The sequence below is a fragment of the Leptodactylus fuscus genome, chromosome 6 (assembly GCF_031893055.1).
Source record: "Leptodactylus fuscus isolate aLepFus1 chromosome 6, aLepFus1.hap2, whole genome shotgun sequence".
Lineage (NCBI taxonomy): Eukaryota > Metazoa > Chordata > Amphibia > Anura > Leptodactylidae > Leptodactylus > Leptodactylus fuscus.
In genome coordinates this window covers 46265687-46282429 of record NC_134270.1, presented here as the reverse complement: position 1 = coordinate 46282429, position 16743 = coordinate 46265687, and the positions used below count along the sequence as shown (strand labels likewise).

General features: G+C 41.8%; 1 protein-coding gene across 2 annotated transcripts in view; it reads right to left on the bottom strand.

The window, feature by feature from the left end:
• The window catches only part of PRDM2 (PR/SET domain 2), an 87749-nt gene that overhangs the window by 59062 nt on the left and 11944 nt on the right, over positions 1–16743 (bottom strand). For both annotated transcript variants that reach the window (XM_075279847.1, XM_075279846.1), the window contains exons 2-3: positions 11268–11344; positions 1711–1828 (exon numbers count right to left, since the gene is read on the bottom strand). In XM_075279847.1, the coding sequence (XP_075135948.1) occupies positions 1711–1828; positions 11268–11276 (127 nt within the window). In that variant the 5' untranslated portion in view covers positions 11277–11344. The remainder of the gene's footprint in view (positions 1–1710; positions 1829–11267; positions 11345–16743) is intronic.

The following is a 16743-nucleotide window of genomic DNA, read 5'->3' as shown; positions in this document are numbered from 1 at the left end:
CTGAGTGTTCTCTTCTGCAATCCTAACCTGTTGTGTCCACTGAGTGGATTATTTTACCCCTGTTTTCATCATAGTAGATGTAGAGATAATCTTTCTGTTATTTAGTAAGGTAGAAGCACTAGTCACAGGGTTACATGCGGCATGGCTCCCTTGTATCCCCACTCCCCTGGGTATTTGTAGCTGAGAGCAGCCATCATTACACCTGGCTCAGGGAACTCTCCGTTATGGTCTACTACTTAAAGGGATTAAGGTAAAAAATTTAATATCTTGATAGCTCCCATTCCAATGCTAGCCTGGTTCCCTGACGGTCTTTATTTCCTGGTCTCTCTCAACACATAAAGGCGCTCAGCTGATCACTGGCTATTGGCTATGTTTGAGAGGCAGAGCTGCTTTACCTATAGAGCAAACATTGCATCAAAACTGGACCCTATGATAGTCGGGACCCCTTCAACTAACCTGGGCTGAGCAGGATACTTCGGGTGCTGTTTTGGGTGGTGGGTAGCAATTTTAACTCCATCTGTGTCCTTAACAATCAGCTCGGTGCTCCATTATATAACCCTTAGCTGATGGGAGGTGCGCTGAGCTGCAGTCATCATTAGTAATCATCCAACTTTACATTACATTACATTACATCCGGCATGCCATTACACCTGATGTTCTTGGAAACTGGGTTACAATAGTTTTGTTGGGGTTTTTTTTTGTTTTTTTTTGGTGGGCTGTATATAATACTGGTGACTCAGGGGGCAGTGTGGGCTACTTAAAGGAGTTAATAATCTGTTTTTGACCAGGAGGCCGGGCAAGGTGAAAAACAAAAAACAAACAAAAAAAAACACTCACCTCTCCCTGGGTTCTTTGGAGTCTCCCATCGCAGTCAGGTCCTGCTGTTTCCAGGTCTTGTATGGAAGAAGTCCTCACCTTATAGCAATGTTAAGACCAATCAGCGGCTTAAGGGCCCCTTCACACGGAGTATACGCTGGCTGTTTCTGAACATGTAAACGTTCCGCATCAGCGGTGTTTAAAACAGATCCCATTGCTTTCTATGGGAGCCAGCATACGTGCGCTCCCCATAGAAATGAATGGAAAAAAACAGCCCATTCATTTCTATGGGGAGCGCACGTATGTCGGCTCCCATAGAAAGCAATGGGATATGTTTTAACGCCGCTGATTCAGAACGTTTACACTTTCAGAATCAGACAGCGTTTACTTCGTGTGAAGGGGCCCTAAGAAAAGGACATGAGATGGACACGACAGGTGACACATCTGAGTGACATCCCGGTTCCCTTACTTAGGCCGCTGATTGGCCTCAGATGTCACATGCGGCGAGGACTTCCTACAAGACTTGGATGCAGCAGGACTGGACAGCGGTGGGAGACGGGTGACTGATTTTTTTTATTTTCACCAACCCTAGCTTCCTGGCAAAAAAAAAAAAAAAAAAGATTATCCTGGGCAACTCCTTAAAGGTGGACATTAAAGTGTTTGAGGGGGGCTCCTCCATTCGGAGCCTTTTATCTATTTTTCCTACTAAACAATCCTTTAAATGACATTCCAAATTGATATCCTCTCTGTAGGTTATTGCTGTACATAAGGTTTGGCCATGAAGCTAGAAACAGCCCTTTTATAGAGTTAAAATAAATCATATGGAATTCACAGCATAGACCAACATGGAAGTGTAATGGTCGCAGCACTTGGACACAATCTGAACTGACTTACCCAATCGCAACTTATCAACAGCAGAGGGAGCGAGCACTACTTCCTCAGGAAGCCCCCTAAGAACTTGTTCAGGCACCTCAGCCAAAGTCTCAGCTACCTCGGGAGGTTTTACTGCATCCTGCAAGTTAAAGCATGAACAAACAAGAAAATTACCATCTCTAATTGTAAAACATTTCTCTACAAGCCCCCAACCAAATGTACCAAATCTATATCTTTCTGAGATAACACCCCCCAATAGCCATCACACAAAAAATGCATAACCCCCTTTATCCAGTGATCATTCAGGAGATCATTTCTGTATTACCGAGGACTTTTCAGCTTTCCATACTTGTTTTCCTAAACACACTTCCCCAGGTAGAAACCATAATGCCTAATATTTCAGTGGAAGTCTTCCTTGTGCTGTTCCTCTGTTATTTGTGCTGTAAATATACAAAAGTATTGACTACTGGATGTTACCATTCCCCATAGGCCCGGTTCACATCTGCGTTCGGTATTCTGTTTGGGGAGTGTACTTGGGAACCCCCCAAATAGAATACCAAATGCATTAAAAAGCGGTTAGCTAAGAAACCACACGGACCCCATAGACTATAATGGGGTCCATGTGGTTTCCGCTCGGTGTCCGCAAAAATCATGCGGAGACAAAAGTACAGCAAGCAGTACCCAACGCAGATGTGAACCGGGTCTTAGCAATGGAGAATAGAGGAATGACCAAAACCAGGAAATTACCGCGCTTGCTCTGAACTTTTCTAGGTAAACACGCAATTTTTATTTCACATCAACAAAGCATTTTGGGGTTTTACCCCTTTTTCAAGTGCACTCAAACCACACAAGAGTACCCTAATGATACAGAGAAAACCAAAAAACAAGAAAGAAACTAACAATCAACATCTAAAAAATTTTTTCCCCATAAAAAAAAATGAATAAAAAAATCATCAATAGCATATTAGATAAAAATCAATCTCCTCAATAAAAATCCTCAATAGCATATCCGGTATCGCCCTATTGTGCTTTATCTCTATACAATATCATCATTTGTATCCCATATTAGAATTTCATTGGACTAGTATGTGTATTCTGATTTTCCAGAACCAAAACCCAAAACCAAATGATTCTTACATAAACGATTGGGATTGAAATAAAAATTGCGCGTTTACCCACAAAGTTCGGCGCAAGCGCGGTAATTTCCCGGTTTTGGACATTCCTTTATTTTAATTGCCATCCCATGTGGATGTTGGGAACTCCTGCTGCTGTACCATCTCCATTTCCTATACCATCTACGTTGTCATACGCTCTGGACAACAGACGGTCACTCGGTCCCACATTCCTGTTTTGCACTTAGCAATGGAGAATGTCCCAGTGCACTGACTGTCCAATCAGTGTTAAAATGTGTAGGGGACACCCTATGGACAAGGGAAATTATGGCAAACTGTTATCAAGCAGTCATACAGTTCCAAGGGGAATGACAATGCAGAGGTAGAAAATTAATTTTTATCTCATGGGGAATACAAGTATTTATTAAGACATGTCAGAAGAGCTCTTTATTTACACTTAAAGGGGTGACACACTTAAAGGGGGTCAGGAATATCATTTAGAAGATAAATAAGATAGAGGATAAATAGCTGATCGATGGGGGTCTGACTGCTGAGATCCCCATCAGTCCTGAGAAAGGGGATTGTTTTACTTCCATTGACAATGTAGGATGTAGACATTCCCCCACTACACCCTGCACTTCAGCTTTTTCCTGATGCTCCCACTGACATGAATGGAGCCAGGGCACATCTGTGTCCACCAACACATTATGGAAGTTTATAATTTGCCACAGTAAATCTACATAAAAAAAATTGAATATCTTTGGAAATTCTATATATTTTTTTCTCTTGTATTGCTTTATATTAGAATGTTTCCTTCTACATTTAGGCAGAGCACTTCATTCATAACATGACTGGAGAGCAGTGCATTGTGGGAGCTCAGGTGACAGGTGAGATTAAAAGTGTTAAAGTCACGTGACCTACTTTGCACATAAACCACACACAGCAGAATTACTACTTTCACTATTGTTATGATGGGAAAGGAAACAACACACCACTTGGTCAATAGATAAGTGAAAGGAAATATTTACTTAGTTACTCAACTTCTTATGTAGATTTCAACCCGGGACTTGTCATTCACAAGTGGACTTGGCTATTAAACTCTGGCGTTCCAGACTGCAATGGATGAGAAACTGAACTATCAAATCTGTGTTCCCTATTTAATGCAATATACTGTAGTACAGTATATCCACCTGCCAGTGCTTCCATAAGACTAATGGTATTCTCCGACCCATTAGTAATGTACATAATGATGGATTTTGGAGTTATCTACTCACTTTTGGTCCTGTTATATGACCAGCAATAAGACTATCCACAGCATCTTGAGTAGTCAAGAAGTTTCTTTATTCATTTTTAGGAGAGTCCTGATGTGAGTTTATTGAAGGGGTTTTCTGGACTACAAACATATACCACCCAACTTTCAAAGGACAAAAAGGGACAATATGTGTGGTGTGCGCCATCACAAATGTATCCCCACCCACATCTACCTTTACCCAGTTCCCATCCATTTCTCTTTGTGCCCCCACACAGTATAACATGATTTGCCCAAACATTGAAGTGTCCCCATCCAGGTGCCCCCAGTTTAACATGCCCCAGTGCCCTCACAATATTATGCCCCTCTTCTGGTACCAAACAAACATAAAAAAAAAAACCTAATACTCTCCTTGGCCTGGTCCCATCCATTTCTCTTTGTTCCCCCACACAGCATAACATGATTTGCCCAAATATCAAAGTGTCCCCATCCAGGTGCCCCCAGTTTAACGTTCTCCAGTGTCCTCACAGTGTTATGCCCCTCTTCTGGTACCAAACAAACATAAAAAAACCTAATACTCTCCTTGTCCTGTTCCCCTGCTGTTCTGTCTGATGGTCCCAGAGGGTCCAGGGAGCTGCAGGCACGATGTAAGTGATATCAATACATTACACCTACTGCTCCCAGAGCAGAGACAGGGGCCAAACGGTGAAGCAGGGAACAGGACATACCTCCTTCCGACAGGGACTTTCAGGACTTTCCCACTGAATCAGCATAGGTCACCCATATTGACACCTGGCAACCCCACCGAACAGCTGTTCTTAGGAGCTGATACACAGAGAATGAAGCACACAGAACGGTTTTGTCTAGTGGCTGTACAGAATCACTGCAGCTTAGCCCATTCACGTGATCTACAATATCTTGGTCTGGTCACTATATAGAGAACAGTGCTGTCTGTTTCCTGCACCATTCTCTGTGTATCAGCTGCTGAGAACATGCATGCTTGGCTCAGCTGAGCTTGACTATGTTTCTAGGTCATCACCCAAGTAAAGCTTACAATCTGCATATCCTATCAGTATGTCTTTAGAGAGTAGGAGGGGAAACCCAAGTACCTTGAGGAAACCCACATAAACCTGAAGAGAACATACAAACGCCATGCACATATTGTCTTTGTCTGGATTCAAGCCCAGCACTCCATCACTCCACACCAACAGTGTGAATTTTTGGCGGTTTTGTGGTCATTCCTGGTTGGCCTAAGTCAGATCTTAAAGGGAGTGTCTGTGCTTAGGGGCACAATTGCAGAATTGACTGTACTGTGAATGTCTGATGGTCTCAGGTCAAACCTAGAAAAGCAGAAGGCTGGCTTCAAATAAGGGCTCGTTCACACCGGGCAAGAGGGGACGGATTTTGGCGCTGAATCCTCCTCAAAATCTGCCCCCTCATAATAGAGGTCTATGCAGACCACTAGCGTTCTCTTTTCTGCTCGCGGTTTGTTCTCCCTTTCTTCAGGCAGATTCGATGGCTGATTCAGCCACGGCATCCGACTCACGGCAGCACCCTCCGGACTAAGCCCATTCATTTGGGAATAATCCGTAGCGGGAAGCAGCGACTGTTAGAAGCCACGACAGTCACGGCAGGCGCATTTTGGTCCTATTCTGACATGGCTTCTAGCGTCAAAATCAGGACCAAAATACGCAGTCCCTAGCCCCGTGTGAATGGGGCCTTAAGGTCACTGCAAAGTATGAAAAGCTAGGAGATGTCACTCAAACAATAGGGGGAAGAGATGGGCTATGGTTAGGGGTGGTTATCTAGGGCAGATAACCCGGGAAGAGGAGGAGAAACTCCTTTGGAAAAGTGTAGAGGCACAACTTCAACGTACTGCTATATATCGTAATGTGAATGGGCATTTAACTGTTAATGGGTATGGTAGATCTGCCGAGTTTTGCCTGAAGTATTCCATTCCAGTTTCTACCATAATTGGGGACAGTCTCATTATATGGGCCACAAAAGGATAGGGGTCCAACACCCAATGCCCCCACCGATTGACTGTTTTAACAGATGGTAGCCTTTGGATGTGTAATAAAGCCTCTTCGTAGATAGTAAAGTAGAGTAAAATACATTTATATAGTGGCTGTGCTTGATATTGTTTCATAGTCCATTCACATGAATGAGGTCATGTGAGTATAAGCGTGGTATTATTTGGACCAACATAGAATCTGCAGCTTGCATGCTATATGGTCCATATACCTGATGTTCTTAGAACACTGGTCAGTGGTACTTTATGTTGCAATCATAGCTAAATTTCACCATCAGAAAAAGGTCACATCCAATCCATTATGGGGATTTTAGAGTGCCTTTTTTTTCCTTGTAATTGTGCTCTATTCAGCTCTATGAGGATATCTCAAAGATACTCTACTTAGGACCCTGTACAGGAGACCTTACCCTGAATATACACTTAAAAAGTGGAGCCCTATTGCATGTCTGTAGTTCTACACCTGCAGGTAATAAAATGAAAATAGAACCCATTTCCCCTTTAAGATGGAAATTTATGTACCGTATATATATCGACTTGTAAGACCTGGAGGTGGCAGGAAATCAATGTACATTCATTACTGCACATCCTCCACAGTTTATTCAGGGTCAATGTAATCTTTAATTTAACTACCCTTATATCAGTACTAAGTGGAGAGAGAATACACATAGCAGGACGCGCTCTGGCTGAGGATACATTTCCCCGTGTTCATGTTTACTGTCAGATACGTTTGTACCATACAAGTCACAAATGTCAGAGAATGAATAGTGTAGAAATTACAGCTCTTAGGAATCTCGGAATGAAAAAGAAAATACGCAGAAAAAGCCACATCAGCAGATCTCCAGTATTAGTACAGACAAAAATCCATTGTGAAGGAAGGAGAGGCTGAAATGTTACAGGAATTGGCATCAATGGTACACAGTGATGTTACAGTACAAGGATAATGCACAGCACAAAAAGTGATGTCACAGTGATGTCACAGTACAGGAATAATGCACACAGTGATGTCTCAGTACAGGAATAATACACACAGTGATGTCACAGTACAGGGATAATACACACGGTGATGTCACAGTACAGAGATAATACACACAGTGATGTCACAGTACAGAGATAATACACACAGTGATGTCACAGTACAGGAATAACGTACACAGTGATGTCACAGTACAGGAATAATGCACACAGTGATGTCACAGTTCAGGAATAATGCACACAGTGATGTCACAGTACAGGAATAATACACACAGTGATGTCACAGTACAGGAATAATGCACATAGTGATGTCACAGTTCAGGAATAACGTACACAGTGATGTCACAGTACAGGAATAATGCACATAGTGATGTCACAGTTCAGGAATAACGTACACAGTGATGTCACAGTACAGGAATAATGCACACAGTGATGTCACAGTTCAGGAATAACGTATACAGTGATGTCACAGTACAGGAATAACGTACACAGTGATATCACAATTCAGGAATAACGTACACAGTGATGTCACAGTACAGGAATAATGCACACAGTGATGTCACAGTTCAGGAATAATGCACACAGTGATGTCACAGTTCAGGAATAATGCACACAGTGATGTCACAGTACAGGAATAATGCACACAGTGATGTCACAGTACAGGAATAATGCACACAGTGATGTCACAGTTCAGGAATAATACACACAGTGATGTCACAGTACAGGAATAATGCACACAGTGATGTCACAGTACAGGAATAATGCACACAGTGATGTCACAGTACAGGAATAATGCACACAGTGATGTCACAGTACAGGAATAATGCACACAGTGATGTCACAGTACAGGAATAATGCACACAGTGATGTCACAGTTCAGGAATAATGCACACAGTGATTGTACAGTGATAATGGACATAGCACGAGAATAAAGCTCGCAGTGATGTCACAGTACAGGGATAATATACACATCTCTTACACAGGAATAACCCAAAACATAACTTAGACCTGAAATAACAGAAAATTGTCAGCATGCAGGAGTGGAATTGTGACTTTATAGACAAATGGTGGCTAAAGTTATAGAAGTATATAAAAAGTAGATCACTGTAGACAGATGCACAAGGTAGTTTAGGAAAGTTTATTTCGTCTATAGCAACCAATCACCGTTCAGCTCTTATTTTCCTAAAGCAGAAGACAATGTAAAAGCCATGCTATGACTGGTTGCTATAGGCAATAAAGACAGGCCCAACTGCTACATTCTTTTTGGCACAAAACAGATGCTTTGCCGCAAAAAGATCAGTGGCTCATACTAGACATTTGTCTAAGGAAGGGGTTATGGTTTTGTCAAGTTTTAAAAATATATCTGAAGTAAACCAGCTAGAAGAAAGTACCTTGCTCAATGCCAGTTGTGCCACATCTATCACATGACCCAAGCAACTGTGGTATATTTGGTACATCTTTCATACTTGGGCTACGTTCACATTTGTGCTATTGTCTCCATAAGAGACTCCATTGCAATGTCTGCCTGAAATAGTCGGGTGAAACAGTCCTTGCAATGGACAATGGAGACCCAACAAACCCCATAGTCAATGTGGTCCTTTGGGTTCCTTCTGTAACTATTTTAGCAGTTATATTGCTCTGATGGACCAGAACAAAGGAAAGCTGACTCTAGTGTGAACCTAGTATTAACAACTTTAAAGGGATCCTATCACTCTCACACAATTTTTTGTAGGTACCACGTCGAAATAGCCTTAAGAAAGGCTATTCTTCTCCTGCTTTTCGTCGTCTTCTCTGCGCTGCCGTTCACCTATAATCCCGGTTTTTCTCGATATGCAAATTAGCTCTCTGGGGATGGTCCAAATGCTGCGAGAGAACTCGCTCCAGTGCCGCCTCCATCTACGTCACCAACGTCGTCTTCACCGTCTTCTTCTGGCTGAGTCAAAATTAAACACATGCGCAAGTTGACTCTGCCAGCGGAGCCAACTTGCGCATGCGTTTAACTTTGACCCAGCCGGAAGAAGACTGTGAAGACGACGTTGGTGACGTAGATGGAGGCGGCACTGGAGCGAGTTCTCTCGTAGCATTTGGGCCACCCTTAGTGCTGTTTGAGCGCTCGGGCCTGCCCCCAGTGCTGCGGGAGAGCCAATTTGCATACTGAGAAAAAACGGGATTGTAGGCGGCGCGGAGAAGACGACGAAAGGTAGGAGAAGAATAGCCTTTCTTAAGGCTATTCCAACATGGTACCTAGAAAAAATTGTGTGGAGTGATAGGATCCCTTTAACTTTAATAAAACAGGGATGAGTAAGTCTCACTACCATCTGCACACTCTTTTCAGATCTGGACATACCAAATTTGCCAGGACCGATTCTGAAAATTAGGGACAGTCTCATTAAATACTGGCTAGTTGGCAAGTATGATCTTGTGACTGCCTGGTCTACACATAATGTCTATGTATGTAACTAAATGTAGGCCAGTTCTTCGTTTGGACAGTTCCATAAATCATTACAAAGGGGTAGAGATCAGTTTATGGCATTGTGTGTTTCAGGAATAGTTATATTTTTATGGATGGAATAATACAGACATATGTGACTATATGGGTCTATCACTGGGGCAGATTTACTAATCCTAAGACTTAGACAATGGAAACCAAGACTAGACAGTCTAAAATGTGGCAGACTTATCACCGGGGCTAAGGCTAGATAATACATTTCATGAATCTTTACACTGTCTAGTTTAAGTTTATACCATTTGTTATTGAATTCCCATTCTCAAAATAGATGTTGCCCTCAGAGGTGGGACCCACATCTACTGGAGAGTTATGTAATTCTGAGGATATGCCATAAATATCCTTGATGGGAATAAGTCTTTAAACTTTATCTCTGGCTAATTTAGTGGAATGTGGGTGTCTACATTTGTGCAAGGACACCAACATAGTATGTCAGTGTTATAGACTACTAAAGTCACTGCATAGTCCTGCTGCTGTATCACACAGATACTGACCTATAAGGTAGAAACCTCTCCCTAATAGCAGATTCATATGGAGGAATTTCAGTCAATCTCAAATTCTTCTCCAAACTCTGGCCCTGTGGCAACCAAATCAGAGCTTCAGTTTTGCACCTTGAGTTTACATTTGCACACGGAGTAGCTTCAGATAGAATCAAAGTAGATTCCAGATGCTTTTTGGAGATTATTTTGATCCTGAATCCACTTCAAAATCAGCTTCCAATTCCACCATGTAAACCTAGTCTAAGGGTCCATTCACACGAAAATGGTGAGCAATTTGGTGTGGAATTTCGGCGCTGAAAAAAAAAACCTCCCATTGACTTCAATGGGTTCCTTTTTCTGCTAACAGAAAAACACATTTGCATATTCTTCCCATGATCCCCCACAGTGGAGCGAAAATGGCTTTGTAAGACTCCACACACTTACATGGTGGTCTCTCCCTAAGGAGTGACAATATCCCCATAATCTAGTCTAGAAGTCTCTCACCTCTGCCAAGCCAGTTCTCCCTATGCTTTGCTGATGAGATCTAATCAGGTCGAAACAGTGCTGTCCACAGCTGGGATACTGACTTGGAAAAACCATGCATCATTGCAGCAAAGGCTTGTTGGAAAGTCAGGCATGATGTTCAAGGGAGCTTCCCATAGAGGGCAGCATACAGAGGCACGGTTTCCCTATTTACATCTTGGGAAACACATTAGCATATTCTTCCCATGATCCTTGATTTAGTCATGCATCTTTAAACATGACTAGTTCATCCCACACTATAAAAATCTGGTGGATTAAAACCATTGACACTACATTTCATGAGGTCGGGAATGTACTGTACAGCAAATTCATATTAGCCCTCTATTCCACATGAAGAAATTGGATAAAATTATGTACTAGACTAATGCCTTGAAATACAAACAATGTTTAGGGGATATTGTCACTCCTTGGGAAGAGACAACCATATAGGTGTGTGGAGACTTATTAAGCCTTTAGCACTCCGCTTTACAAAGGACCATGGGAAGAATATGCAAATCTGTCTTCCATGATGTAATTAGGAAGTCAGCTGCTGCCTCAGTGTTGCAAACCAATAGAGGGCGCTCACTGGAATGTGCAAGCCTGTCTTCCCTGATGTAGTGAAATAGCCCAATAAAGGCTGCTCCCTTTCGCAACGTATCCTATTAAACCACATGATACAGTACAGATCACTTTATCTTCCACTTACCTGATTCATGGTGAATTGCTGGTGGGATCTAGAAAGCTGCACATCACAAAGATGTCACCTCTCCGATTACATGTGCCCTAAAAAGAATAAAAACATGTAACTAAATGGACGACGACATGCACAGTTTCAACAGTTCAACCTAAGCAGCTCTACAAAGGACACTATCTCAGCTTCTTGATAACTGCTAGTGTGAATTTTGGCGAGTCAGAATGTGCATTTTTATTGGCAATTAGGCTTTCATGTGTGACAAGAAAATCCTCACCCAAATGTTTCACTGCCTCGCTGATACAACCATATTTTATGTACAGCAATAAAAATACTACATAGGTATCTTGCTTATGTCTATAAGCTTGTCAGGATTTGTATTCAAAAATTTTGGTACATTTGTGAAGCATCTTCAGATCAAGAATATCCCTGAACTAAAGACCCATCTTTTCTTTTTGTTTTTGTTTTCATTGTGAAATGGTATTTATGTTTTAAACCTTCATCCCATTTGTGGATTTTGCTGAAAGAGGGTTTGTAGGTCAAAACACATGATCATAATTAATGACATGTTAATTACTGATTAGCGGACCTACAAATGGGAGAAGGTTTTCTCACTTATGATCAGACTTTGAAAAAGGAAAGTTTCCGAAACGCATCAGTCTGACGCAGTGTTCCTGTGACATGAGTGTTGATATCACTTTTAGGAAGTTTTACTATTCCTACTACGGCCGTGCTGGATTTTCCTTTTGCCTGTGAATCTATCGTTTCACTCCAAGCCATGGGAGTTATACGTCCGAGCAGAGCCAAAGTAAAGATACAGAAGTGGAAAATGAGATCAAGAGTTACATCTGCAAGTGGGCTGAGTATATCTCCCTTTTTTCCTGGATACGTATTTAATACCTCTCAACTTTCCAGTTTTGTACCAGAAACAGGTCAAAAACTGAGTCAACCACCTCCCCCTAGCATATTCATCTGGTACCATTGTATTACATGGATTTATATATATATCTCCTTGTAGATTTGGAGAAAAGTAACTTTGAAGTGTTATGCAAATGAATTGGTGCACTGGAGGCGGGCTTCAGATCTGGGAGTGCTGCTCAAATAGGATGGACAATTTGGAGGATCAGCTCTAACTGCATGGAGTAGTGCAGGTAGAAGGTAGAAGTCTGAGTGTCAACAGTGGTGCTCCAGGGAGCTGAAGGCCCGCCCCCAGTGCACCAACTGCCTTATTTGCATAAGACTTTAAAGTTGTTTTTCTCCAGATCTACAAAAGTGACTACATTGACAAACAATATACCTTTTGTTATGATGCCCTGTAGTGCAGTGGTAACAGGTGAATATGTTTCGGGGAAGTGGAAGACTCCTTTTAAGTATTAGGCTCCATTCACACGGGGCAAGAGGGGGCGGACTTTGGCACAGAATCCACGTCATAATCCGCCCCCTCACAATGGTGGTCTACGTAGACTGCTAGCGTTCTTTTTTCCGCTAGTGGCATGTTGCCTAATCCAGAGCGGAAAGCTGCGACAGGATGCCGTGCACTGCAGCCACGACGGAACATGCACACGCGGAACTAACCCTTAAAGTGCGTGTTTCTGGCCTAGAACAAAGCTTAAAGGGTTTTCCCATTTATCGATAAATGTCTGAACTATAGGGGGTCCAACCACTGGCACCCCCTGAATGCTGTGTGAATAGAGTGGTACTATGTACAATGTCTCTACTCCATTCAATGGGAGCATAGGGGTTGAACTTGCAATCTGTGTTCTGTCAACCCTTGAGGACATAGGATAAGCGTTTTTGAGGGGAAGACCTATTCATGTCCCATTGTAGACACAAATTCTAGGTACGCAATTCAAACTTTATACAAAACAAAGCGATAATGTGGCCACAGGCAAGAGACTTTATGGTCTTCACCTCCTACATAGTGCAGAGCCACAACCTGCAGACAATGTCCAATAGAAATGCTAATGACGGAGACAAAATGGCTTCCTCATCTCATTCACACAAGCCAATAGGATGGTACCATGTACACAATCCAAAGGGGGGGGGGTGCACTACCTAGAACAGAAAAACTGACATGTAAAGGAACAAAGTAAAGAAAATATTACAAGTGCAACAATAAGATATTTGTTGAGACTTGATCTCCACACACAAAAATATTTGTAATGTGACCAATATTCAGAATATTTTACCTCAAAAAACAACTTTCCAGTGACGCTAGGCTCCATTTAGGTAACTAAGTGATGTGTTGCCCATAGCAAGCACTGTAGTAGGATAAAAATGAAAGTATTGATCTGATTGGTTGCCATGGGTCACGGCTTCTCTATTCTCTCTGCACTTCTTATACAAAACTGGCCATAGACTTACAAGAACCATCAGCAGAACTGGCCAGAATGGGCAATAACATAAGTGAGATTTATGAAGAGACGGATGTGTTCAATATCAGGCTTTATGTCCCCTGCACCGGCAGACGCGCCTCACTTATGCCTCTCCACAAAGCGGGCACATCCTCCGCTCGGCCATGTATCTACACACTGAAACTGCCATAAATCATGATAAATCTAGTGTAAAACAGAAAGAAAAAAAAAATTCACATTTTTGCCCAAACTCGATTTTCACAAGAAATTAGCAACTTTTTTACACCTTGTAGGCCCGATAACAGCATACAAGGCATAATAAATCGGTCCCAATGTCTACAGGATTGACAGTCCCTATAGTCTTAGTAAGGGGGAGGGGTGAAAACAATCTTTCAGCACTTCCCATGGCAGACAAATAAGTTGCAACCACCAGGTACCTCCCAATATTGCTAGGGTCCCCCCACAACCTCTGGAGGGATATGGCATCATCTGCTTTAGCTCACAGGCTCAGTTTTGCCATATACCGAAGAGAGAAGTATAGAAAAAATACTATATATAAAATACAACGTGGTTTCTTTAGGGGCTCAGGGTTCCTAAGGAGGCCACAGTAGATGGCGATACAAGCTGGGGTCTCTCCCCTTGCCCCCTCCATTGCACTTCTGCATTAAAGAGGACCTTTCATCAGATTGGGCACAGGCAGTTCTATATACTGAATTCGGCTTTCCCGATCTGTGCCCCGGGTAAAGCGCTATCGGTCCCGGTACCGTAGCGCTTTACAGTCAGAAGGGCGTTTCTGACTGTTAGCCAGAGACGCCCTTCTGCCCAGCAGCGCCTATTGCGCTGTACTGTGGAGCGGGGAGGAACGCTGCTCACAGTGCTCATCCATAGACGAGTATTATCAGGAGGGGAGGAGGCGTTCCTCCCCGCTCACACAGTACAGCGCGATAGGCGCTGCTGGGCAGAAGGGCGTCCCTGGCGTCCCGATAGCACTTTACCCGTGGCACAGATCGGGTCAGCTTTCCAGCAGTATATAGAACTGCCTGTGCCCAATCTGATGAAAGGTCCTCTTTAACTACTAATGCCATGAATTCTGCTTGTTCATCCCATTGCACTTCTCATTTGGTATTCATCTCATACATATTATCATTCCTTTCTGCCTAGCTCATTTTTATTTTTCTCTAGTATCCTTCATCTCTCGCCGCGAAGTTTCACATTCCTTTATATTTGGTGGTTAGTCGATAGTATGGGCAGACTAGTAGTGTTGATATGTATTTTGAATCAGGGACAGATGGGTATGTTACCTAGAGTCTATCTATATTCCCCTGAATTTTTGTATGTAATAATAATAATAATAATAATAATAATAAATTTTATTTATATAGCACCAACATATTCCGCAGCGCTGTACAATTTGTAGGGTTCAAATACAGACAGAAAGATACATTACAAAGAAAGTCGTTTCACACAATGGGACAGAGGGCACTACAAATGTACTTTTTATTGTTTTTAACCGAGTGTCAGTTTTATTGTGTTTAAATATTTATTCATATTTTGCTGGAGCTCTTGACTTTTTTTGCAACTGTTCCTTATGCCAATCTTGACAAATAGTTCCCCATTATTAGTGTAGAATAAACCATACAGACAGTCAGGCATGGACCATGCAGGGAATCCCTTGGTAGGCTCCTGGACCAGGTTGGGCTCCCATCACTCCACTCCCCACACTCACTGTACTACATACATATAGGCAATATCGTGTGCATCCATATCATAAACCAGGTAGATTATATAACAATCCAGGTTTATTATATAGATGCATTGGATGGCTGAGATAACATTCTAGGCACAGAGGCAGGCCAACCAGTATCCTCCCTTCTCTTCTTTCAATGGTTTGCTGCTGCCTAGGACCTACTGCTCCCATCCTTGGCTTACAGAAGAGCCCCAAGAGCTGGTCAGCAGGCTAGTGAAAGTGTCACACAGATAGACAGACAAAGGTAAGGGCTAGGTAGAAGACTAGCAGTGAATATGAAATGCGTTTGCACAGTTTTTTTTTTTTTTTCAGACGGACACAATATCCTGCATGTCCGACTTTGTGTCCGTGCAAAAAAACGGTTTTACCGCGGAGAGGCTGCATACGGACACCGGCGGTTTGCTTTTAAAACCCATTCAAATTAATAGGTTTTAAAACTGACCGCTGGCCAGCAGCCTCCTACGCAGTTTCTCCGGGAATTAGGACAGAAACCTCTGGACAGACAGCAGACGCTAGTGTGAACGCCCCCTTGGTATGTACAACCCTTTAAGAATAATTCAGGATCATATGTCTGACTAGATTTAGAGCATTCTGTATGTATCATTTAATATGGTCATGTTACAACATGTTCACTTTAATCTTGATCAAAATTGTCTTTAATATATTAAGACATTGAATTTACTATATAACATATTTCACAGAAACAGCTGCAGCTCACAGTTAAAGGAACAAAAACCTCTAGAAATTAATCAAGAATTTACCTATTTGCAAGTGTTTCTAAGTACCTGAAACTATTTTTTTTGCATAAATCTAAATCTTGCCCTAAACATAGATATTCATCAGCCAAAATCCAATATAAATGTGGCTGTTTATGTGAAAAGGGCCCACACTGTCGATATGGAGTTCTTGGTATCATTGTAACGGTTATGGTGTAACATTGTCCGAAACAGCAAAAAAATTTTTATTGAAAGCACAATTACGAGAAAAAAAGTGAAAAACACAACATACCACAAGAAAGTCAATTTCGAGAAATTTCACTTCAAAAAGTAACGACGACTTTAAATCATTACAAATCAAACAATTATTACAAGTTATGGCATGTTATATATCAAATGAAAGCTTGAGATCTTAGCTACAATAATAATGCATACTTAATATTGTATTACAATGTAACCAAGCTGATTTGGTCCAAAAACAGCCGTGAACCAACACAAAATTCTTTCAAATTTTATCAGTCTACTTATACAACGACCAACTAATTGCAATGTAAGAACTTAATTAATAATAACCTTGTACATCATATTAAAGTTGAAAGTTTAAGCAGTAGAGCTACTCTTATGTATGATACATAGCAATGAGACTAAGTTGATTTGATTACTATGAAGAAATT